Below are 25,519 nucleotides of genomic sequence, written 5' to 3'. Positions count from 1 at the left end.
CAACACACTCTACACCCACAAAAAAGCCAACAACTTAACGAAACAAACAATCTCGGTAACACGTGGGATGCTTTCCCCCCCCCCACCCCCACCCCTACACGAAGCGCAAAACAATTCGGGGGAAAGCAGCAGGAAGCTATCAGGAAGATCATCTGCTAACCATTACAATCGGTTCGATCTTAGCATTTGTGCTTTTTACCAACCACTCTTCTAACTACTTCTTTACTTTCACTCTCTCTCTCTCTCTTTAGGATCTACTGTGAGCAGGCTACTTCACTGCAAACCACGCCACACCATTCTTCGCCATCCCCATCGGTAACCATTACTTTACCACAGCTTGTTGTGGTAAAACTTGAGATCAAAGTGGCCCCCACCCGGCTGGCTGCCGTTCGAGTGCACCGACTCGTTGTCATCGTGCAGGCTGCCCCGCGTGCCCGACTTCCCGATCGGCCGGTTGATCTTGACCGAGCCGAAGCCCTCGTTCTCCTCCTGGTCGAACTCCATCTTGCCGCTCGGCATGACCGCCGCCCCGACGCCGAACGAGATGTTCTTCAGCCCGGTGTTCTGCTTGGTGTAGCGGGCCGGCTTCCTGCTGCCCAGCACGCCGTAGTCGCTGCCGGCCGGATGCACCGGCGACGCCTGCTGGCTGACAGATTGAGGCGATAAGGACTGGTCCCGGTGCGAGCCACCACCACCACCACCCTCCGTGTCGTCGTGCAGCTCGAGATGGTGCGGATGGAAATCGTACGGATCCGGGTCGGGACCGGGCTCGGGCATATCGTCGTACGGTAGCGTTTCCGGCTGGTCGGCAAACTTGACCTCCAGCCCGTGGTGCGGCGTGTAGCGCGAGGCGTCCGGCTCATCACCACCGGCACCGAGCTCGACGCAGCGCTCCATCTCGTCGGCCAACCGTTGATCGAGCTCCTGCTCCTCGCCGACGCCACCGTCGCCGCCGCCGCCCTCGATCGAGTCCGTCTCGTACCGGTGCTGATGAGCGGCATCGTCCTCGGCCTCATGCCCATTGCTACCGTTACCGGCAGCGTGTCCATTAGCAGCATTAGCGTTAGCGTTAGCGGTGCTAGAAAACGGGGAGGTGGGAAAAGGAAACATTTGCCACAGGAAAGAGAAGGACAGAGAAGGAAAAGAAAAGGAAGAGAGAGAGAAAGCGAAAAAAACCAATTCCAGTCATAGTGCGCTACCAAACCACGCTACCCAGCTACAAAGTCACTACTTTTGCACTACTCTAAGCGGAAAAGGAAGAGCTGCCTGCGGTTGATGAGCAACACACTTCAAATGGTAATACAAAACACATCCTTAAACGAGCAAAAACGAAACCTTTAATTAAACAAACGATATACAAAACACACACAATAGGAAGGGAAGAGAAAAGAAAACAGACACTTTGCGTAACAAGCGAACAATGTGCGATTTTATTCTGTGTTGCTCTGCCGTGGGGTGCTGTTGGCCACAGCTCGGCACAACAATTTTTACGCGTACACAAACACAACACTTGAACGGAACCGAACCCTGCCTGAACAGGAATTGCACTTGGGAGTTTAATAAATTACTTTCAACATTTTATAAACTTTCTGCAAAGCAGATCCGAAGACGACGAACGAATACAGTGAGCTTAATATTAGGGGCAAAGGGCCGTACAACTTAAAGTAAATCCTGCTTCGACCGGGGAAGATTTAATTTAGACACGGTACATTAATTGCTACTGGTGCTTAACACGATATTAGAGTACGCAGGTATCGCAGTGTGGCTAGATTTCGCAAAGACCTAGACGAATTTTAATACACGAACCATCATTGGGGGGGTAGGGACAAACCAAAGACATACATTACAAGCCAATCAGTGACCTCCGGCCTTTGGGTGAGTGTTTTTTTTAGGTAAAATTGCTGGAAAGAAATAAATAAATAAAAAAAAACATGTATAAAACAAACAAAATCAAACAAATGGGGTAAATAATGAACAGAGAAGGGAAACAACTGTTTGAAACGAAAGACAAAAGCGTGCATGTAAGCTGATGATCTTTTGTTTGCTAAATAAGCTACCGTAATGGTGGTGTTTTTTTTAGGTAGCAGGGGGTACATTGTTGCTCTTTTATCGAGAATCGTTGTAAAGATGCCCAAAAATTGAATATTACCTGTTCGGTTCCGTAGAAACTGTTGTGGGGCTGTTGTGAATTATCTGTAAAAAAAAGGATATTAATTATAATTTATTGCGAATATAAATAGAAAAATGTTAAAATGATTGTATTTAGAACACAAACACAAAACAAATTTTTTTTCAATTGGGGAAACTTTGCAGTGCTAAATTAAGACGAAATGGTGATGCAAATTGCATACCTTGGGGCGGATTTAAATGCTGTATCCAGTATGCGTGACAAACCGCCTAAAATGCTGCAATCTGCATGGTACTATAATTGCGTTACGACATTTTGCACCTATTGTTTGGTTTAGTTTTGACAAAAAAGCAGTTAGCAACAAGCATAAACCGAAAAAAAAAATGAGAAGCTGTTAGAAGCCTTCTCCACCTGCGGCTAATTAATTCATAACGAATATTCAAACGTTCCGAAATTGACAATGAAAATGCAGCTAACACGGTGGCGGGCACAAGGCATAGTAGAACACACCGTTCGCGTGACCCATTACCAATGTTCCCGCTGAAAGTGAGAATCGTGTGTCTCGTGGTCCACATTTGTGACATGCTTTTTAAAGTTAAATGGCTTTAAAAACACAAGCTGCACACCATCGCACTGCACTGCTGCTCCTCCCTGGTTGCGTGTGGGAAAACTAGGTTCCTTCAGAAACAACCATCAAGCGTCCAGTTTGGCGTTTGCGTGAAAGCGTTCGCAGTGTATTTTACAATCGAGCCAAGAAATGAGGCCAACTACTTTAAAAATGATCATTTGCGTGAAAAACTGACCAACGGCGGTTAGATTGCATGATTGTGGGTAGTTGTACGGGAGAGCTCCAGCAAAGGGTGCAGGAGTTTCTTCAAAATTGGACCACAACAAACGATCAAGAAAATGTGCAACCGCGCAATCAAGGACATAACTGGTTGCCATCGCAAATCAAAGAAATGTTTCCTGACCTGAAGCAATTCCGCGCAAAAGGCCAGGGATCAGGAGGATAGCTTGCCCTGCTCCACAAAAACTGAGCAATCAATCGGGCAAATCAAGAACCTTCGCATAACGTACGAGGAGTTCCTATTAACGATCCAAGCAAAAAGTGGTAATTTTCTTTTCCTTTGAACCATCACACTTTGCACAAGTAAATTGCAAGCAGTGTGTGTGTGTGTCTGTGTATGTGCCATGTTTGCTTGCTTTGCATGTATCCGATCTGATCCTATCGCAAAGTCGATGCAGTCTTGCGGCCACAGTTCACACCTAAGTTAGCACGAGCAGTTCCGCAAACCGTGCGCCCGCCGCACGATAACGAGTACTGTAAAGCGAACGCGTCCTTGGAAGGTTGTTTTGGAAAGGAAAGCAAAGGGAAAAAGGAGCGCAAAGATTTATTACCACCAACATGGCCATTGGTACGCTGACGCTGGGCAGTAGTTAGACTATCGGATGCATGCGAAACACTGCCGGCCGGGGATTAGTGGGCGTTTAATTGAAATGCAACTAGGCGGACGTCCTGCCGGAAGAGGCCGGAGGCATGTGTAATCGATTGCCGTGACAGCAGCAGGCGTGGTTGGTGTTGGTGTTTGCATAAACGATGAAGCAATCAGATCATTACAAAGTGATGATTTATCAGTATTGATATGCAATTTTACAACACAGTGATGCCTTTGTAAGGCAAACCTTCAAGGGAGAAACATGAGGAAACTACCTAAACGGGTAGATAAGGACCCAAGTGACATTTGCTCGATAATGTTTTTCCATATCTGCTCGATTAGTATTCGATACGCCTGAAATTGTGGATTTGTGAGTGATCAAGTGTGTTGAAAGCGCTAAGATTTGGCGTGTTCGTAAATTAGACTCTCTTCTATCGATGGACTATGCCGTCGAGCTCATTTAAATTCGTAGCTTTGATTTTTCATGAAAAACAAAATCGAATTTTGTGTGACGTTGTTTTATAAAAAATTCGATACTATTGAAGTATAAAATGGCAACATGACCCACAATAACGATAGGAAACATAATTTCCGATCGAATTTGGAAGAAAGCAAAAAAAAAAAGTCGCATAACAGTTGATTTTACAGGATTTTTTTCTAAATTTCCTGAAACTGGTGCAGTTTCAAGGAAGTTTAAGGCTCCAGTTTAAGGGAATTCAAATTCCCGGTTATACGTGCTCGAAAATGTCAATTGGGGAGTATCTAAGAGACCAACAATTAAGATCTGACATTCTTTGAACGTAGAATAACATGATTTTGTTAATTTTTATACCAGATCTTGAAGATATTGCAGATATAGCAGTAAACTACACATCATAACATAGAACTGCAGACTTGCATTTAAAGAAATGTAGATCTGCCAGACAACGATCTTGATAAAAGATCTTAGAGCAATTGGTATAAGATATCTTCTCAGCACTGCTAAGGTTTGTTGGTGTTCATGCAAACTTTAGGGACTTTAAGTAAGCTCAATAACCAATCCATACCAACTGAAACAATTCGAATTGTACGATACTAACTTTATGTTGCGAGGTCCAAGTTTGCAGTAACACCAAAATAGGACCTCGTAATGTTAATTTCTAAAGAATTTTCCTGAAATTCCTCATTATTGGAAGCAAACCAAACAAAGAACTGGGACCAGAGCCCCAACACCTGAACTAAACAAAACTGTGCACACTCGGAAATTGTCCATGAACTATTTGCCTAAATTGTTCTTCATCACTTTCACGACAGTTCCATAAGGTGCTTTGCTGGCCGGCGAAGAAACAATACAGAATTTCTTCCCACATACCACACAGTTTGTTGGCGTGATTGCAAACAGTTACATTAAACATGCAACAATTTCACCCCAAACGCTATGACAGTAATTTCCAACTATGAGGGAAAGATATTGTTCCATTCCTTCCAAGAATTTCACCCTGCTTTAAAGCAAAAGTAAAGAAATAAAACTAAAACTTCAGAGTTTCACGTTGATTCGAAAGGCACGCAACATATAAGCAGCCGGAATGTTACATTCCTTTGTCGTTTTTCTCCCCCTGACAGGTGATAAAATCTAATTTCTTGCATTTTTAATGTCCCGATTAATGTCACACACATACACACAGAAAAGCTGTTTGAAATAGAAATATTTAGCACAAGCGAAGCATCAAAAGGGGTTAAAAATGCAAATTTTCCGGCACGTGTACACGCGACAATTACATCCTTACAAAAAAAACGGATACTGTGTCCGTTCGCCATGTTTTCCTCGGGAAAGCTCATTTTACCAACCAGGCTGGAAAAGTAATTTACCTGTGCCATGCTGCATGTTGGCCGCTTGGCCGCATAGCGACCGACCGGCGGTTGGGCAATGATCGGCATCGGCGCGACGTTCGTTCGGGTCTGCGAGGTGGAACGACGCCTCTCCTCCGTCGTGGTAAACGTTGGCCCGAACAGGTTCGTGTTAGGACTGTGACAGCCGGTGGTGCATTTTGGCAGATGTGTGTGTATTGTTTGTATGTGTTGAGGATGTGTTTGTAAGGATAAGAAAGGATTGGGTTACAGGAGGTTACAGAAGTGTGAAGAGAAAAAGATGAATATTGAGAAGTGGATTAGCATTAGTATTGCAAACAGGTTTTGCTAGTCGGATGTTAAAGGTAGTGCCCGCTACCACACCCATTGCGCCCGTCCGTTTAGTGTCCTACTCTTCTCATGAAGCCTATGAGTTATCCAACAGAATTTGTTAGACGGTGGTTTAGGCAGAGTGCTTCAGCTCTTCAAAACTTACCTAGCAGTGATGTGCATGCGACGACCATCGATGTCGGTCGAGTTTTGGGCCTTGCTGGCAAAGAAGCCTTCATACACGACAAAGTTGTTCATCTGTGGAATCTTCTTGGACAGTCCTGTGTGGGAATAGAGCAGAGTAGAAGTCGTTCAGTACAAGAAGCAAGCTATGATCATAAAAATCTGAATGTCTATATGAATTCTTGAAGTTTTCTTTGAATTTCTGAGTCTTGTTTCCTTGTAAATGTATGGCTAATGGATAGTTATAAATTCTGGATATTTTTAAACGATATATTCCTTTTTACATCTATTTTCCTCTATCCCTAACCCTCTAGTAAGGACGTGAGCTATCACTGCAAGCACTTATTCCATTCCAATCGCACGCTGCACGCTCCTTTCGCGTGCCGCCGGTAGCGCAGTGCAGCGAAATCGCGTGATTTAAACACCATCCATCAGAGGTGATGTGCTCCTCCAAAGCCTACCTATAGCACAACCTACAACACCACTCCACTCCCTCAGTTATCGGAGAAGCGTGCGGAACCAAAGGACCATCGCGGTGGCCACTTCGCCCGCGAACAAATCACGCACGTCGACCTTATCCGTGGCGTCGGTTACACCCTACAGCGCGCCCTTACCGTAATGCTTCTGCAGGAAACCGAGCAACTTCTCGGACGGCCGATCGATCGCCAGCTCGTCCGGCTGTATGTTTTCCTCCCGCAGCATATGCTCAAACAGTTCGCGCCCAAGACCGCCGCGCTGGCGGGACTCGTGCACGTAAAAGTCGAGCACACACGGTGCCGTCACGTTGACCGTCTCGCCGGACGGATCAAACACGTACAGCGATTTGCGGCCCACCTTCAGTATGCCGACGACGAAACCACTAAAAGAAGAAAAAAAGGATCATGAAGTGAAGGTTTATAAGCAATCCTTTGGAAAGGGAAAATGATTGAAAGCTATCCGGGAGCAACTTACTTTCTGTCGTTCGATTCAAACATCAGATAGATGTGATGGTCCGAGTTGCGCAGCTTTTGGGCGGTCGTTACCGGAACGGAAAGCCCCTGTGCCTGTGCCGACATCGAGCCGATCGTGTTAATGATCTCCGAAATCTGTGCCGTGGCATCGCTGCAAAAAAAAAAACAAAAACACATAAAAAGAGAATGTAAAGGGCAAAAAGGAATTATTTTGTCGATAAATCAGCAACAAAAAGAGCATAGTGCATAGCATAATTACACACCAGCGGACGGAAGAGAGTGTTAATCGAATTTTGATCGCCTTTCGCTTGTTTTGGACAGGATCGTGGGCAAGGGAAAAACTAACAACACCTTTCCTTCCGGCCATAAATCATTTGCCACCTTGCACCGACACACACCGGCACAGTTTTCAATCGAAACAACAACGAAAAATACTGATCGTGATCTAATACATGATGGACTGCTGCTGCTGCTGCTGCTGCTGCTGCTTGTGTCGGAAACACCCGTCGCATGCTAATGCTCATCAACACTACCAAACAGTACCGCGGGGTGCCCGAGGTGTTGAGCTTCCGCACGAACAAAACAAGGTGTTGACGTGATGCTACACAGAGCCAACAAAATCCAAAAAAAAAAGCAAGGAAACCCCTTCCCAGACACACCTAGATGCTCCACCCGGGTATGATTAATGGTTTCGCTAATTTTGGAAGTGGGCAAAAATGGTCACAAACACGTGTTTAAACTCTGTGCACAGGGCAGCGTTGTGTGAAAGGAGTTGTGCTCTGAGTAATGGTGCCTTGGTTTGGACTCGGGACGATGGTTGTTTCATGGTGTTTTTTTGGGGACCAAACAAGATTTAATGTGCAATAATTATGGCAATAAAAATGATAATCACTAGGACATTTTGGGGGTAGTTGAGGCTAGTGAGAATAGGATTGAGAGTGTACCTAAGAAAATGAGAAACTAAAAATGACCCGAATACTGATTTGGGCTTTATTTGATTCAATTTAATGGCAGTTTTGGTGGTTGTAGTGGTTCAAGTTGAATATTTTAAAGTGGCTATCTTCATAAAGTGGTTATTTATTGCTTTCCACCATTATAATTTGCACATTTTGCCACAAGGGGCGCCCCCAAGAGTTTGTCCTTTAAAAAAATGGAAGATCTCCTTCAAAATTGAGATCAAATTGAGATCAGTTAACTACGCAAACGTATTTATAATATTTTTATATTTTTTTGGATACTAAACTGGCTTCAGCTGGTCTTGATCGGGAATCTCACTGTAGCATAACATGATTTCTATAAGCCATCTAAACTGTCTTAAGCCCAACACCAAATGCTTTTAAAATAACTTCACTTTTGCAATTTTCCTGGGCCTGGGTTTAGCAAAAGGAATAGAAAACACAGGAACATAAAAAACACACAAAAACTGAGAAAAAAAGAGCAAACGATCGTAACAATAGAGCAATAAATTTTACCACATTTTTGGCACGCGAAAACAGCGGAACAGAAAGCGGACAAATTTCGCTAATAGCTTATAATTTTTGCCATTATTCTCACACGAAAGGTGGACACAGCAAAAGCAAGGGAAACACAGCAGCTATCGACACAATTGTCAACAGCAACGAAGGAAGTGGAATAAAATTGTGTAATAAAATTGAATGGCTTAACTTTCCGTTCCGAGAATATAAAAGACTAATGACTTGCTGGCCACGACGCGGGGCGCTAAATTTGGTAGTAAGCATTGAAACTAATTTTTGCCGATTTGTTGTTTGTGACGTGAAACTAAACCGTGAGAAAGGCAGTCACCAAACAAAAAATGTAATAAAAAATCGGGATATTTCAAAAAATGACTACTTACAGTGCAACGCGGCGGGACTGTGCAACGAAGCCGGTCGGCAGCAGCGAGTTATTTATCCGAACAATCCGTGCCCGGAACAGGGGATGCATGTTGAAGCGGAACTCCATGATTTTGGAATGGTTTTTTGTTTGTTTGTTTTGTTTTGTTACACAATTAGTCACCGATTTCGTTACAATATCACTTCACGCTAACTTCACAACACACTGCCAACAATCGAACACCGTCGCGGCTCACTAGAGGCCAGTTAGACCAGCAGAGCTTTGCAGTAGTAATAAATAGGTAAATATTAATATCACAAATGATTGCACTCCGTTCGTTTGCGATGTCGTTGAGCGCCTGTAGCTTCCGGGCGAACCTCCGTCCTAATACTTCGTGCTGGGAGGAGAATAAATTCTTTCCCCACTTAACGACGACAAATTGAAACTGAAATGCAAAGAAAAGGAAAAGAAAAAAAACACATCGGGAAATGAGAAAATCAACTCTTCTCTCTACTACACCCACATCTTAACTCTGTGCAGGGTAAGGCAAAGGCAAATGGAAATGAAAATGGAGTAGAAAAAACATCGTAAATGTTATTAAGCTTAGAAAAATGAGTTTTCCTTTCCACTTTCTTTCCCTTGCTCCGGTGCCACAGCCCTTCTTTGCCGTTTGTCCAGCAACAAAACCCCCCCACAACCTTGGCTACGTTACATTTCGCTGACTTTACGACAGGTAGGCACCACCGGCATCGGACCCACCACGGGAGCGTGTGTTTGTGGCTTTCGGTCCGTTGGCTTTTCATCATTTGCGGAAGAAAGAGAGCCACAACATCGCACACCCGTCCATTGACCCGTTTTTCCATGCCCACCACACACATAACGCGTCGTCCACCTTTCCCAGCAAAGGGTGACATTCATGAATATTTAAGCCATCAATTCAAACGTGATACGAGTGATATTATGAGTGAAGGGAAGGCAGTGAGAGCTTTTTTTTTGCTTTCTTTTTCGGAACGCTCTCCAGAGTTTGGTTGATCCAGTTTGGTCCGGTGGATCAACGGGGGGAATGTATTACAAAATCACCCCACTAATAAGGCCGCCACAATGGATCAATCACAAATCCCAATCCCAAAAAAACAAGCATAATTTTCCCGAATAATTGTGTTGACTCGCTCGCATTCAAGCTCTATTGGAAGTTGGCTAATGACAGGATCGATTAAGCATTCATCCCATTTCTTCCACCACTCTTCCTTTTATCTGATAAACTCATCCATCGTGCTGTTCGTGAGACTCCTTTTCTTTTCCCTCATTCTGCTTTAAAATTCAATGCATTTTTCAATTACACACCATTCGATTCGAGCTTGCGTTCGCGCGGTGGAACATTGAAAACGGCGCAAAGTAAAAGGGAAAGTTTGTTATAGCGTAGCACCTGCGGTCATCGATGCCTGTAGCCGGCCGCAGCCGACATGATGCAATAATTTCCACACGAACGAGCACGAAATGCACAAATCGGGAAACGCGAACTTGAACTCGTTCGATGGCCGAGGGACATCGAGGGATCACCGCAAAAAAGGTAGGGCAAGTAGAGAAAGGAAATTAATTCAACTTTCATCTGGTACGGGGTATAGTAGAAATTGTGTTTCTCTAAAATGAAAACTAAAATTGCATTAAACATTTGGTGGAAATCAATGAAATAAACGATACTCCAAGAGGGCTTAAATGCTAGAAAATACAAATTCATATTTCTAATAGGAAACCAACCGAACAAGTTTCAGGATCAAGTTGAAGGAGGAATCTAGTAGCTCCGTCTTAGCAGTCGAGCACTCCCCAACGAGTCAAGTTGAAGGAGTCATGCTATATTTCCCCTATCGTTGTTTTTTTCCTCAACACCTTTAGGGGTGGGTGACCTGAAGTGAAATCCTTTCCTTACCCTATGCGAAGGACATTTTTACTACTTTCATTAATCGATCCTACGATGTTTTTTTTTTGTTTGTTCGGCACCCACACCAATAAAGGTTCTTTGCAGTAGCTCCCCCAGCACTGCGATCGATAGACTTGCTGGCGGATTTTTTGAAGGAATACACGTAACGTGCGGTAAGAAACGTTACTTCACAACCTCCCCACGATGAGCACGGATCGATGGTGATGGATATGTTAATTAGTTTCGCACCGCAGCTGGAAATAAAATCACGTCCAAATAAGTCGCCGACTTGCCGACTACCAAGCAAATGATGACATAAATGCGCTGGGGTCTGTTGGTAAGGGGGGACTGTTTTGTTGCGCTACTTGCTTGCGTGGATGAATAAACCTACTGCATCATTGTGGCATTTGGAGCTGAGTTGTCTTTGGTTGGCTAGAACTAGCAACTCGTCAGAATTCGTGCTGCTAGTCTAGTTCCGGATTGCGTCAGGAACAAGAAAAAAAGGAGGTCACAATTCGGGCACAGAACAGAAGTTCAACACTTGAAGCTTCCACAGAGGAGGGGTCACACCATTTCGAGTCGAACTTCAACCCAATCCCAATTCCCAAATAAAAGCAATCCAGACAATTGAGGTTGCTGTCTGCATGGAGTGTGATGTGTAGCATAGAAAAGTCATGATACCACTTCCAACCATAGCTATCAGAGGATCTATTTTTCCGGAAGCCATTGCCTATTGATTGACATTCAACGGTCCCCGGTTGTGTAGCGTTTGCCATTCAGATCCGCTCAAATCTGATCTATCGACTGCTACTACTTGTCTTTGGCCAGCGATTCGTAACGTCTTGTGCGTTCGGGCATGACCGGCATGGAAACCAACCTGTCGTCTTGTGTGTTTACGCTTGTCGTTTCCGACTGCAGCACCTGACCTGAACGCTACCTTGTAAGGCTGGCGCGTGTTCCAGCTGGCTGCACAGCTTCCGGATTTGATGCCGATGCCGAAACGGCGGTTTATTAGACGATGCATTAAGTGCACTGTGAATAGCACTTGATCGAGAAGGCGAAAGACGATGAAGACATGCCACGACGAGTACTTGAGGAGGTTGTTACAGCGCCTAAGGTTACACTAGATGTGGGTTCATTCCACTTCAGTGGTCGATAGTATCTAAAGCACAACCCGCAGAGGAGAAGACATTTTCCACTTGACCAACATTCAGCACACTCCCAGCTCCTACTTCAGACATATCTCAAGAAGCATTCAGCAATCTGCATACGTGTCTGATTGGTTGGTTGTAGCATTCAGTGAGAACTTCTTCTTACGGAGCCTACATCTTCTTCACTGCTACGAGTTGAATGACACACTGTTAGCAATTAATCTCTTTTCATGGTAATAAATAAATAATAGGAGAAAAGGTTCGCTTGATGATGCCTTGCAAATCACAATCAAATCATCCAAAGATAAGGTCGGTGAAAAGTGAAAGCGTGTGTAGTAAATTTTCTTTTACAACCTTTCCTACCTTCCGTACCACTGTCTGTGTTGTGTGTGTGTTCATTAATCGTAAACCGATCTGGCGTTGGAGCATATCAGTGGAGTGAAAGAAGAAGCTACACAGCTGGCGGTAGTTGTGTTTACCTTTTTGTTTGTTATTTTCCACCCTCCCAAGATCTTAATTACATTCAACCGTGCGGTCTATTATAATCTTTACCGTACTCAATACCGGTGGGGCGAAGGCGCAGTTTCTCCGCTGCTGCTGCTACTATATTGCACGCCACGCGTTCCCAACTCATTCCCCGCAACGGTAAAAAGGCACGGCAGTCGGAAAAAGCCTATTTTTCTCTGCCCTAGTCCAGGGGAAAAAGCTGAAACGCGGGCAATGGGAGAACGGTTGTTCAAGAAACTGCATATGAGTTTTTTTTTTTATTTTTATACCACTCTCATTGGTGATGCATCAAGGGCATTGGAAGGAGAGGCTCGATAAATATAACGCGCTCGCGCACTTCCCCAACGACCACGGCACAGAGCACGGCATGATAACGGTGGCATGGAATTTCAGACGAGATAACGGACGGTGGTGCCGGTTGGTTGTTTGCCTGTTTATTTTGGTTGTTTTTTTTTTCGCATTGCTACGTCTGTCACCTTTCCGCACAAAGTTTGCAGCAGTTGACGTGGAGCCTAGAAAACCAAACCATACGGATGGGGAATGGGGACAATATTCGCAAAACGCAATCCGCCACATTAACACACTCCCAAATCAACAATCTAGCGATTCGTCTGGCATGAAAGAGAAAGATTTATAGCTATTGGGAGCCACCCCAATATGCATGACTTCTCGCGTGTGTCGCAGACGTAATGACGACGACTCGGTCCGGCACGTTCCTTTCGGTTGGATAAATCCCGTCCAACCGTCTGAAGGTACGTGAGTCACCGCACACAAAGTAAGGGGCAACGGAGCCAACAGTGGTTCATATTTATTTGATCCAACAAACCCAACAAGACCCACTCCGGTTGTATGAGTCACGAGGATTCGTTCCCTGGTCGTTGCCTGGTCGCCCCGCGGCTTGGTGATTGAAACCCGATACACCCGGGCGTGAAACCGCAAAAGGGACCATGTACCCCCGGTACGAAATAACAACAACCCAGACCATTCCGACGGCAACCGGGCGCTATTGGGCGTCCCTTCTGTGAAACCCTTGCGCACTAACCACACCAACAACCACACCAAACATTTCGTTAGAGACAACACTACCGAGCGCAAAAAAGGGAGCACAACATTCAAACACATAAAAATTCCAACTTCGAAGCGTTATTTTCCCTCTATCCCTCAGGGTGGGACACCGAAATGTAGGACGACTTCTGAGGGAAGGAACCGATTTTTCCACCAACTTAAAAAAACGTCTTGAGCGACTTTTCCAGCGCCTCCTGCCTGGTTGTTGTTGGTTGTTGTGGCAACAACACCAGCGAAAGCAGTACGGCGTGCCGCATCACTAACACCCACTGGTTCAACACTCCAACACATTAGCGTGCTTGCGTACACTCACACACACACACACCGTCACGAGGTAATTGAGTGGTTTTTGCGGTGCATTTGCATTTGTCGTTTCATTTTGCTTTTAAAATCCGCTTATCTTCCTGTTCAAACAAAATTACGATAAAGTAACAATCACTTCACTGTTCACAACACACTCTTGCGGTCCATGGCTCACAAGGCTTCACAGAAAAAAAGGCTACAAGCATCTGTAGCACAAAGGTGTAGCACACTAAAATTCCACTATGGCGCTTCTAATACACGGTGAGCCCGTGTGCTCGCGACGAAGTACAAACCTTTCCGTCTGGGACGTTCAACACGATTTGAGCGAAAAAACTAGTGCGCCGCATTCAACGCGGTTTGACGTGGTGTATATAGGGAGCGTGGGCACAAAGGAGACTCTCTTTTCTTGCCATTTTTTTGAGTGTATTTGCTTACAATTTATTTTTTTGTGCGAGATTGATCCAGTTCATAGTTGTTAGTTGTTATGTTGAAAGAAGATTGAAAATGAAAGGAAATTCTATTAAATTCAATTCAATTAAATTCAATTCTATTAAAATAAACAACACCACAACCGAACGAACAACTTTGCCTTGTGAACCAAAGCAATTATTTATATTTTATAAACATTATTTTTTAACTGATCCACATAAATTTAATATAAAGAAATATCATTTTTAATACTACAAAGTGCATCGTTCAACAAATGTATGAGCCATCTAAAAAAGTATCACCCGTTGCCCCCACTATCCCATACATCTCGTATGGTTTCTTGAATTAGAGAGAGAGAGAAAGAGAGCACTCCAACTTTGATGGAGCACCCGTGAGATTGTTAGAGCGAAATACATTCCCATCTGCTCCATGCGATTTTATGGAGCGCTCTTCTGTCTCTTCAAACAATTTTTGCTAATGCCTACACACATTCTCTCTCTCTCTCTTCTCCTTTCCATCTCTCTCTTTCTCCTTCTAATTGTCCATTGTATCGCTTGTGTGTGTGCTTTGCGGAGAGCGTTAATGATGGTAGTGGTACTACAAAAAACAATCCCCAAACAAGAGGGAATCGCACTCTCCAATACTCCAATCGTACACAAAAAGGGCGAGAGCCACCCTTCTACCCTCTACTCTCCATACCTTTCCACCCCCTTTGTTGCACTTTCCCAACCACTCACCGGTTGCGGTATGTTTTGTCTGTCGAACGATGTTCACAGCTTCCGCCGACTGATCTAATGTTGGAGCAGGTAACTGTTTTGGACCGTACAATACTCGCCACCACATCTGATGATGCGCTTTCAGCTGATTTTCGTGCTCTTACTCTCTTTTCTTCTCTCCTTCTCGCTCTCTGAAGTCTATAACAGCTTCACTAATACAACTGCAATCGGTCTGAATTAGATGAGGGAGGGAGTTGTGATGTAGAATGGTTAATGTATTGTATGCTGCCCAAAATGTTAAATGAAAGTCTTCAGAGAAAGAAAGATTTTTAATTGTATAAAAGCAATAAAAAGAATAATCTACTAAGAAAAGTTAGCAAAAAGATGTATTTTTTTTTTGCAATTGTTTAAATCATTTTAAATAAATAAAAGATAAAACGTATTGGAAAGGAATGTTTCAAGTATGATCTCAAACATTTAACCAAAACTAAAACATAAGATTTGAAAGTAACCACGCGAACGAATGCAACAAAATCTCGCACCCATTTTTACCGTACTTTTGCCAAATTCATCAACAAAAGAAGTGGCCGTTGGCTCGTCAGTTCATGGCTTACTACACCGCGCATTGAAGCATAAACCGGTATTCTGGCGCAAACGTTCGCTGATTGAGCTCGAAGGTTGCGCTTACGTCATGGGAGTTTTCGCTTATGTGGCCAGCAGGAATGAAAGAGCAATAAAAAATAACCCCAAAACACCACCAGCATCAGTGTGCCACCACATCCGCTGCAACACGACAATCGCTCGAATCGGCAAACTGGTTGTAAGCGGTAGTATGCGGGTCACGATCTTGGTGTATCTTCGCGAGGTAAACCGGAAGGCGGATGCAGGATCTTCTCTGCTGCCCGGCCCGAAAGCTGCTTTAATTGCAAAACAGGCCAAGGCCATCCGGGTCACGGGTACGGGAGGGTAACGCATCTGTTCCGTGAGTTGCTTTGATTCATCACGACGCATTTGTGGACGTTTTTTTTTTGTTAAATAGAGACTGAGAAGCAAAAGAAATAGTACTACCAGAAATGGAACTCAAACTGACAAACTGCAGGTCGGTTTGATATCTTTGTGGGTGTTATCGGTGCCTGGAGTCTAGACTTATCGATCGATCGAATTGAACCGCCCAGTGTGAAGGTGGGTTAGACGTCCTAGTCGTCGGCTCTCGTGGGTGTTCGGTTTATGGCGATTCAATTATGACCTTAAAACGTATCGTGCATTTGCAAAAAAAATCCAGAAACGTGGCAAAATACTTAATATGGGTAAATTTAAATAACGTAACATTCATCACAGAAATCACCTAAAGGATGTGTGTTTAATACGCTGATAATGTGACAGATATACATTACATATTTGGATGCATATGCCGTAATGACTAAAGGAGCTCCAATCCAAAGAAATTCCTTCAATTCATCAATTCAATTCATTTCAAGTCGGTGTTTTTTTTTGCATTTTTATGGCTGTCGAAAACTCTCCAAACATTTCCAGAATGCAGTCAGCGTCTCGCCATCCATACTAGAAACTTCTCCCACACGGACACGTTTCGATCGTTCCGTGATCTTCCCCCCCGACAAGGTAAACAAGCTCCGGTGAGCTCTTACCAAGACGCCGATCGTCCCGTGCTTTGAAGGAAAGCAATATATGTAAATAAAATACACAACTGCAAAATAAGCAAATCTCTGGCTCGATCACTCCAAACATGACGCCCCTGGCTCGTGACGAAACGCACGAGTCAGCATCATCCCCGCACAAGTCATCTACTGTTTCCGATCTACTGACTTTGCATTAAAGGGGTTACACCATCCCGGCCCAGGAATGGAGCTGTGAAGCGATGGTCAACAGCAGGGCGGCGCTGCCAGGCGCTGAAGGGACGGCGACAGTTTCAAGAGCAACCGCATCACCATATTTGGCAGCACACGCAAGGTTTTGCGGAAGAAACCCGCGATAGTGTCTGCGTTGGCGCGCGCGCTAGCCCAACATGGCCATTTACTAGCCGGGTTGGTGGTGGGGGGAGGGGGCCCCCGGTAGAATGGTTCGAGAACATCCAAACGGGCCTGACTTGCAGTGTAATTAGATGCGGCGACAGGCATGAAATGGGCAAAACTGCTGGAAGTTATCAAACGACGACAACACCCGAGCGAGTTGACATTTCTATTCGCATTTGTCAGAGTGAAATTAGTTTCCAGCAGGCACGCACTCGCAGGGCTTGTTTTCTTCCTGGCGAGCAGGAAAAATCAATACTCATCGTGAGGACGAGGTCTGGGCGCCTTATACGCCTAAAAGCCCGAAAAGGTGGCGAGAAGAAGTAGACCGCGGTAGGCGCGTTTATGGGCCTGCTCCACCCCGTGCACAGCATCCAAGTGGGCTGGGAGGAAAAATCGAACATGGCTGCCGGACTGTGTTTGGAGAGCCCGAGTGGAAGGAATGCTGACTGTCTGGCATTTCTTTCCTTCTTTGTATGCAAAAACCGTTTCCTCTTCGTCATTGAGTGTTTCGTAGAAGAAGGGAAAAGACTTAAACACATCTTGACTGGTAAAAATATCTACCGCGTGTAAGGAAAATTTGATGATGAAAGAGGGCATGCTAGGAAAACGGCACTTACCAGATGATTCGCTTGTCTGCCGCAGCTTCTTCACTTGTTCACCCGTGAGTAGTGTGTTGGTGGTTGAAAACAGTTTTTTCTAAAATACAAACTTTTCACTAAATTCGTAACGCTTCTGCACGATTTGATCAACCGGTCACTTCGGCACGGCCTACTACTCTTTTACACACCACCGCCGATGGATGCAAACGCGCCCAGATGATGCTGCTGCTGGTGATGATGGCGATGACGGTGATGATGATGATGTCACGGAGCACAGACACACGAGAGCGTGAACGCACCACAAAGCGCTGGGAGCGAGTAAGCCCAACGGCAATGGAATGATTTTTCACGCCTTACGCACTGAACGAATTTTCCCTTGTACCACACACTGTGCTGACTAGCAGAGCACAGACACACACAAACACACACTCACACACCTACAAACACACACACACACGAGAGAGTAAAGGAAGTCACCAGTTACAATTTTCCCAAGAAATGTTTGAGCGGCTTTCTTCGGGGGGAGCGAATTAGCTTTGCGTCCGCACGGTTCACGCTGTTGAGAAACTGAAGAGCAGCGTGAGAAAGGCTTAGCGCGAGACCCTACGCGAGGTGAGTCTCTCCGCTGAGAAAACAGTGTGTGATCAACTTTAGGCGACACCAGGCAACAGGCGTGCGTCACATTTGTGGCGCTCTTTCGGTTCGATGTTTGGCTGCTTGAAGTTTTAGTTAGAAAAAAAGTACTTCCACATTATCTCTACACTTGTTGGTGTGAACTAACCTTTGCTAAATTGATTGTGCATTGTGATGGTTGACTATTTCTTCCTCAACTTTTCAAGCCATTAAATATTTTTTTTACTTATTTTCTCACTACCAAAAAGATGAAAGGAAGATTTTTATGAATATTTCATCTTACTCTTAGGTTCAACAACAGTTAACAACATCTTAGGCTTAGTTTTACTCACAGCAACACAATCTCTTCTATGAATAGAACCACGTCCGGCTTCGTAGCAGTTTGTTAGTCTACCTTCAAGGGAGGAATTAACTTGTTTTCTGATACTTTGACGCCAATTGATATTATCCTCCTGCTTCTTACTGCGGTTTGAAAGATTCGACATTTTTCAAACATTCTATTCATTACTAGTTTTTTTGCTCATTGTGCAGCAGAACTAAATTCTCTCAGCAGCTACGCACCGAAAAACGCGAGAGCTCGTACTGGTAAACGCAATCTTTCACGCAACTTCTCGTACGCAACCGACACAGTTTCGGCTATTAACCACTAGGGGTCGCTGTACGCGAAGCAAGGAGGGAAACTACACGTTTTTTATTATTTTATTTTATTTTTATTCAATTTCAAACACTAATAAAAGAATTTTTGATTAATAAAACTGCTTGTTTAAATGCCATAATTGATAAACAATCATATTAATTTTCTTTCTTTCGTGTATTTCTGACCGAGCTTCAATGAAAGTATGTAGTAGCATCGCTTGTCGAAAAGTCTTTCAGCAGACTTTCATTAGTTTCGAGAGCGGGATAGAGAGAGAGAGAGAGAGAAGAGAGAGAGAGAGAGAGAGAGAGAGAGAGAGAGAAAGAAGAGAGAGAGCGAGAGAGATACACCTGCTTACTTTGAACCTAACCACGATCAAACGATAAAGTACACCATTGTCTCATTGACCTGCACAAAACACCTCAGCAAGCTTTGCCCGTTTCACTGCAGAACAGAATCGTGAATCCTCGCGCATCGCCGTTGTTAGTTTGTGTCCTCGTTTTGTTTGTGTGATTAGAAATGGCCGTCAACGTACACTTTACCGGCCAGACGACGGAGAACTTGTCGCGCATCGAGCTGCTGGCCTGGGTCAACCGGACGCTGCTGTCCGAGTTTAAGAAGGTGGAGGAGCTGTGCACCGGCGCCGCCTACTGTCAGCTGATGGACGTCCTGTTTCCGGGCTGTCTGGCGCTGAGGCGCGTCAAGTTCTGCACGAACGTGGAGCACGACTTCCTGAACAATCTGCGCATGTTCCAGAACGCGCTGAACCAGATGAAGGTGAACAAAGCCGTACCGATCGATCGGTTGGCCAAGGCCGGTTTCAGGATAACTTTGAGTTTCTGCAGTGGTTCAAGAAGTTTTTACGACGCCAACTACGATGGGAAGGAGTACGATCCGCAGCTGGCGAGAAACAATGCCCCGATGGGGTACGGTACGCCGAGCACCTCAGGCCGACCCAACGGCTCAACCCGGTTTCGGCTCGGCCGGTTTCGTCTGGTCGGCCGGTAAAGCGGGCGGGTGACACGAACGGGTCGGCGGGACGAAAGCACGCAGAGGAGCAAAAGGGTGCCGCTGGCGGTGGAGTTGGTGATGCTGCGGGAGGTAAGTGCGAGTGTTGGATGTGTGCTTTCTGAGGATTAGAGGAGTGTTTGTATCGATAACAAATCATGCAATGCTATCTGCACAGCACAAGCTGCCGGCGGAGAGAAAACGAACGATCGGATCAGTGCGCTCAGTGCGGAGATTAACGAACTAGCGATGCAAATGCAGAACGTGGAGATGTCGCGCGAGTATTACTTCAACAAGCTGGTACTGATCGAGAGTTAGTAAGTGTGGATTGTGTTTAAGTACAGCAAGAGCGCGACATCGCATACTAATGCCCTTATTGTTTACTACTTGCAGCATCAACGAGCAGCCAGAGGACAGTCAGGATGGTTTGTGTGCGAAGGTGAAGGAATTATGTATGCCTCCACATAGCTTGTTCGTTTTGTTATCGTTGTCTATTTTATTTTATTTTAGTGTGTTAATTTAATGGAAACAAATCGTCTTTAAATTTTATTAATTAGTTACGGTGTTGTGTCGCTTTTGCTTTAGCCAGATACACATACACGATATGCAGTTTAATAAAATCCGGTATAGGTTGGAGGAGATGTTTTAAGTGCATTGTCTCTCAGCTGACTTTTACAGTGTGATGTATATTTTTATGGTGATTTTTTAAGTACCCTAAAAGATGCGTACTTCAATGTGATTCTCAGTACTTAAAACTAAATCATAGAATAGGACGCTTTCGGGATGCATTTTCGCTACACAAAACATCGCAACAAAAACTCACTCACGCGCATCGTTTGTTGATAGAGCATTTTTTGTTTATTTAAAAAGAACGAGGGGGGGATTAATTCATAGTGACTTAAATTAAGAACTAAAAAATGACTGTTCCTTAGCGCGCGGCACCTAGCACACCTAGCGTGTGGAAGGTTCTGCCTCCTCACCACTCTGGTGAGGATATCATCATCATCATCATCATCAATTACTTAGCAGTGTAAGCAGACCTAGTAGTAGTAGTGAGCAGTGAGGCAGACGAAATGAAAAGGGAGAGCACTAAATCTTAAGCACAACAAACAAGGGGACACTAATCCAAAACAAAAAAGCACAATCACACATTCCTAACACACGCACTGTATCCAGATTGTCGCACATTGTGTGGTTTGTGGTGGTTTTGGTTCTCTTTTTATGTTTTTAAGTGTGTGTTTGTTTTTCTAGAGAAATTATGTGTTGAAAAATAAAAATTTCATCTGCTGCTGTTTTGCAAACAGGTGGCCAAGATGCACTTGCACACCCCATACACCTGTTGCAAGTCGATTAGCAAGCGAACTTGGATTTTTCAAACACGGAAATGCACTTGCACCTGTGTGCGCGGAGGGGTTGGCTGCCCCCAAACAGGGCGTCTATTAAGAGGGATTTTGTTAATTAAACTGAATTAAAACAACGCACACACACACACATACACCAAATACTTCATTCGTTCGTTCGTTCGTTCGTTCGTTCGTTCGTCCGTTTGAGTCTTCCTGTCCGGACTCTTCCTTCCTTTGCACACTGGAAAGCGCGCGGGAAAGCCATGGTCTCGCGGTCGTGTGCACCGGGCAGTGTGTATAAATGTACTACTACTACTACTACTACTACTACTACTACTGTATGCGCTTTATGGTGCGCCTTCTAACCGAATCACTTAATTGAAAAGCCTAATTCAACCGAAGAGGAGTGGGAAAAGCTCGACCAAATCGAGCCTAATCGGGCGGCGTTACACGTTAAACTTCTATTCACTAAACTTGTAAACTGAAACGTTTCTCAAAACACCACACACAGCCTTTAGCGACGACGATGGCAAATAAAATTAAATAGCAAACTAAACTGAGGAGTTGAAAAAAAAAGAAGTTTGACAATCGAACATTTGGGGGAAAAAATAAACACCAAGAGAAAGAAGAGATAGAGAGAGAGAGAGAGGGAGAGAGAGAAAAAACCCCTACTACTAATACACTAATTTCCAGCCTTTCGTCCGTTCGTTACTAATCACTCGATCCTCCCTGTGTGAAGCTCTTTTCCAATTGGAATCTTGTTACTTGCAGCTCCCTGTGGAGCGCACCCGATCAACAACAACAACAATAACAAGCGTGCCGTGTACTGCAGATGCTGGCCATTTGACCGGTACTGTTTGCCGATCTGTACTATCCTCTCCTACTATCCTTTCTGCTTTCTTGTAGGTGTTGTGTCTAAACATCGAGCAAATCATCTGTGGATTGACACGTTCTGCTGCTGCTGCTGCGGCTGCTGCTACTATCATTGCCACTCTACTACGGCTACTGTCTACCTCTACTTTGGGGGGGAAGAGGAAGCTAGACTACTAACTGCTGTTTATAATCCATTCTACTATTACACAATACATAGACACACACGCACACACACACACACACAAATGGATCACATTGGACAAGTGAGAAAGACACAGTGAGTTGAGTTGTGAGACGACTAAAGAGAAGGTTCATGAAGGAGGAGTAGAGTTTGGAAGGAGAAGACTTTAAAAGCTGGGCGCACAAACTGTTGTGTTGTTTCCGGAGGGGGTTTTCCCTCTCTCTCTCTCTCTCTCTCTCCTCACACTCTCTCTCTTTCTTCAAAATGCCCTATCTTCTTCGCACACAACATACGCCACCTATTTCCCCTGCTCTGGACATATCCCATAGCGCTCGCCATCAATCGCTTTGACTAAACCGTACTATACTCTGGAAGGAAATCTGGACAACAACAGAACAAAAAAAAAAATCATCCACACGTTACAGGTAGAGCGTACCCTGCTGCCGGTCGAACTGGTGCAGGTACAGCTTCTTCTTGGACTTTTCGGTCGACGATTTGTGGGGCCGCAGATCCCACACCAGGTTCGAGAGGCGCGCGCCGGCTGAGCCGGCGGGACTTCTTCTCCGGCAGCTTGCCCGAATCGCCCGACGTACGGCCACCGCTGCGCGACGAGTCGAGCGTACCTTCGCGGGCGCCCGGCCGGCCCCCGCCGCACTGGCCGACTTGGAGAGCAGATGGTTCTTGTCCTGGCCGGACGACTGGCCCTTCGGCGAGGGTGAGATCGGTGTGACTGGATGGGTGTCTTGCTGCGGTGTGGTCGCGGCCAGCTGCAGGCTGCTCAGGCTTTTGTATCTGAAATGGAGCGAGAAGCCACTCAGTTAGGAGTTGGATTTTTTTTTTTTGGAGAATTCTGAAGTTTCTTACCGGATGTGAAACAGCGGACTCTGCGGCTCCACCGCGATCTCCTTGGGCGTGATGGCGATCGGCGGATGATGCACTATGCCTCCATTAGCACCACCACCGCTTAGTGGACTGATCGCGCGTCGTGCCAGGTGTAGGACTCTTCTGATGCATCCCGATGCTGCTCTTGAAGTACAGCTTCGGCAGCGTTGGTCGTTGCCGCTTCTCCGGCAGCTTCTTGCCCGGTATCGTCTCGATCGGAGGCGGGATCGGTTTGTGATCGATCGGCCCTGTGGTAGTCGCACTGTGCCCACTGTGATGGTTGTTGTTGTTAATGGCGTTGAGGGCGTGCTTGGACGATGACTCGAGACTGTTGGAAGCCGTGTGCTGATGATGGCTGTGATGGTGATGGCCATGATGATGGTGGTGATGCGCCTGCGGCTGCTGCTGCTGCTGTGACGGCTGTTGCTGGGTGTGTTGGAGTACTTGATAATGTTGCAATAATTGTTGTTGCTCGTGTCGTAGTGATTGTTGTTGTTGTTTGTTGTTCAGGACGTTCGATTGGGCCGTCTTCATGTTTTCCACCGTCTTGAGGCTGTGCTGGTGCGTCGCCGGCCCGAGCGCACGTTCGAGAGTGGCGTCGTGGCACCGGTCGGCGGTGAAGATCCACCCGGTGGCGGTGGCTCGATCGCCTCAAACTTGTACAGATTCTTGGCAGCGGGCCAACCCGCGCACGTAGTCGTAGATCTGGTCGATCTCGTCGTCTCGTCTACTCGTCCGCGATCGAACCGTTCTGGCTGCCACCCCCTCCACCACCACCGCCACTTCCGCTCGCAATCTCGGGCGAGTAGCGGTTCGAATCACAGCTGCTGCTCTTCTTCAGCACGTACCCGTTCGCCGTCAGCCCGGACAGGGTGGAGGCCATCGTTTTTGGGCGCCGCGACCGCCTTCGCCGAGTCCTTCTTCTCCTTGTCCGTCAGCTTCAGGTCGATGATCTGGAGCCGGTCGCGCGCATCCACCAGCAGCCGCTGCGCCTTGTCCAGGAAGCGCGAGTACTCGATGAAATGGTCCAGCTGCTCCATGTTCTTCGCCCGCTGTATCTTGATCTTCGCGTTCAGCGGCACCGACACCAAATCCATGTCCTTCTGCAGCGGCAGCGCGAATATCCGATCGACCTCCACGCACCCGAGCAGCCGCAGCTCGGGCACGAACGGTTGCTTCAGCCCCTTCGGGGCGGCCCCGTGCACCAGCCGCACCGTCACCGGCATGCGCTTCTGAGCAGATTGCGCACCGTGTGCACGCCGCTGATGCTGTCCTCCTTCGCGATCGGGAAAACTTCGCTTTGGCTTCTAATGGCAGGCTGACGACCTCGTCCTTGGACGTGCGGCACTGCAGGTACTTGCCATTGTCTGAGATCGTGGTGAGTATTTCGCCCGCGTGCAGCGACTTGCTGTTGTGGTTGCAGCGCACCGTTTCGCGCACCAGCACGCGGAAGTTGCGCCGCCGGGACAGCTCCAGCACGCTCTCGATGCAGCGCGTCCGCCGGCCGTCCTCGCTCAGCAGCTCGAAGTACCCCGGGTACGTCTCCGGTATCAGCACCTTCGGGCCGACGTGCGTGTTTTTGCGCCCCTCCTTGATTTTGATCGGCTGCGCGAGGATCTGGTACTTGCGGCCGGCGTTGAGAAACAGGGCCGTGCTCTGCAGCGACGGATTCGATAGGGTCGGCACGCCCAGGCTGTAGTACTGGCCCTTCACGATCTTGCCGACGGCCGGCAGATCGCACTTGGCAAAGTCGCGCAGGTAGGCGGGCGGTGTGTCCGGCGCAAAGCGGGACGCGGCCAGTATGATCTGCCCATCGGTGGCGGCCATGCCGGCGGACGGCTGGGTGCTGTTGCCCACGGTTACCGTCTGGTGCAGCCGCTGCTTCTCCTCCACGCGCGCGTCCTCGTCGTCCTCGTCACCGTCGCCGTGCTGACTGCCGAAGCTGCAGCTTGCCGAGCTCGTCAGCTGCCCACCGTACGACGTTGGACGGTGGTGATGGTGATGGTGATGATGCTGCTGCTGCTGCTGCTGCTGGCCCGTACCGCTACTGTTCGTCCGGTTCCGGCTACCGGTCGGATCGGCGTGTGTGTGACGGCGTGGGACGAGCGGCTGCGCCGGATGCGCAGAAAGTAGTTGGCGATCTGCTGCCCGATCGAGGTTCCGGAGCGTCCGTCCGCGGATGGGTCTATCACATTTTCGACCGATTGCGCTGACGGCGAGGGCCCGCGTCGATGCCGCCGTTGCAGTATGATGCTGCTGCCGCTGAGCGCCGTTTTCGGCGGTTGCACGGTGGCACCGCGGCTGCCGGCTGTACCACGGGTGAATGCTCCCCGCTACTGTTTTGCACCGCGGTCGTCGTCGTCGTGTCGTCGTCGTCGCGTCGTCGTTGTGTTGTTGTACAACCACTGCCAGACGATCAGCTTCTTGTTTGCTTTACAGAGAAGCAGGGTGTCTCTCAACACATGACCTGTTCATAAAAAAGGGGGAAAAAAGAAGACAAACATCAGTACGCTGCACTACGAGAGTTAGAGGAACCTGAGTTCCGTTATATGTGTCATAA

At 46.5% G+C, this 25,519-nt stretch overlaps 1 protein-coding gene and 2 pseudogenes across 2 annotated transcripts; 1 reads left to right on the top strand and 2 right to left on the bottom strand.

Annotated features, from left to right (window-relative positions):
- Positions 1-123: 123 nt before the first annotated feature.
- LOC121591919 (alpha-tubulin N-acetyltransferase-like) lies at positions 124-17,945 on the bottom strand. 2 transcript variants are annotated; one of them, XM_041913001.1, is made up of 9 exons: positions 17,424-17,945; positions 14,798-15,008; positions 8,710-9,132; positions 6,856-7,005; positions 6,519-6,763; positions 5,888-6,002; positions 5,413-5,569; positions 2,150-2,193; positions 124-1,078 (listed from the first exon to the last, which is right to left on the bottom strand). In XM_041913001.1, the coding sequence occupies exons 3-9, from the start codon at positions 8,814-8,816 to the stop codon at positions 328-330; spliced, it is 1,569 nt and encodes a 522-aa protein (XP_041768935.1). In that variant the 5' UTR covers positions 8,817-9,132; positions 14,798-15,008; positions 17,424-17,945; the 3' UTR covers positions 124-327. The 2 variants fall into 2 exon arrangements, with proteins under 2 accessions (XP_041768935.1, XP_041768934.1); XM_041913000.1 differs by lacking the exon at positions 14,798-15,008.
- A 1,237-nt stretch (positions 17,946-19,182) lies between these two features.
- Positions 19,183-19,998, top strand: LOC121593295 (annotated as a pseudogene).
- Positions 19,999-20,605: 607 nt separating this feature from the next.
- LOC121593825 lies at positions 20,606-25,273 on the bottom strand (annotated as a pseudogene).
- Between the last annotated feature and the right edge of the window lie 246 nt (positions 25,274-25,519).

Source organism: Anopheles merus, chromosome 2L, assembly GCF_017562075.2.
Source record: "Anopheles merus strain MAF chromosome 2L, AmerM5.1, whole genome shotgun sequence".
Classification (NCBI taxonomy): Eukaryota; Metazoa; Arthropoda; class Insecta; order Diptera; family Culicidae; genus Anopheles; species Anopheles merus.
This window is presented reverse-complemented; position numbering and strand designations above follow the sequence as displayed.

Coding starts and splice junctions, on each gene's coding strand:
- LOC121591919 (XM_041913001.1), bottom strand. CDS start 8,816: ATGGAGTTCCGCTTCAACATGCATCCCCTGTTCCGGGCACGGATTGTT. Junction 7,006..8,709: donor CAGTCCCGCCGCGTTGCACT/GTAAGTAGTCAT, acceptor TTTTTTTTGCAG/CGATGCCACGGCACAGATTT. Junction 2,194..5,412: donor CAACATGCAGCATGGCACAG/GTAAATTACTTT, acceptor TTTTTTTTACAG/ATAATTCACAACAGCCCCAC.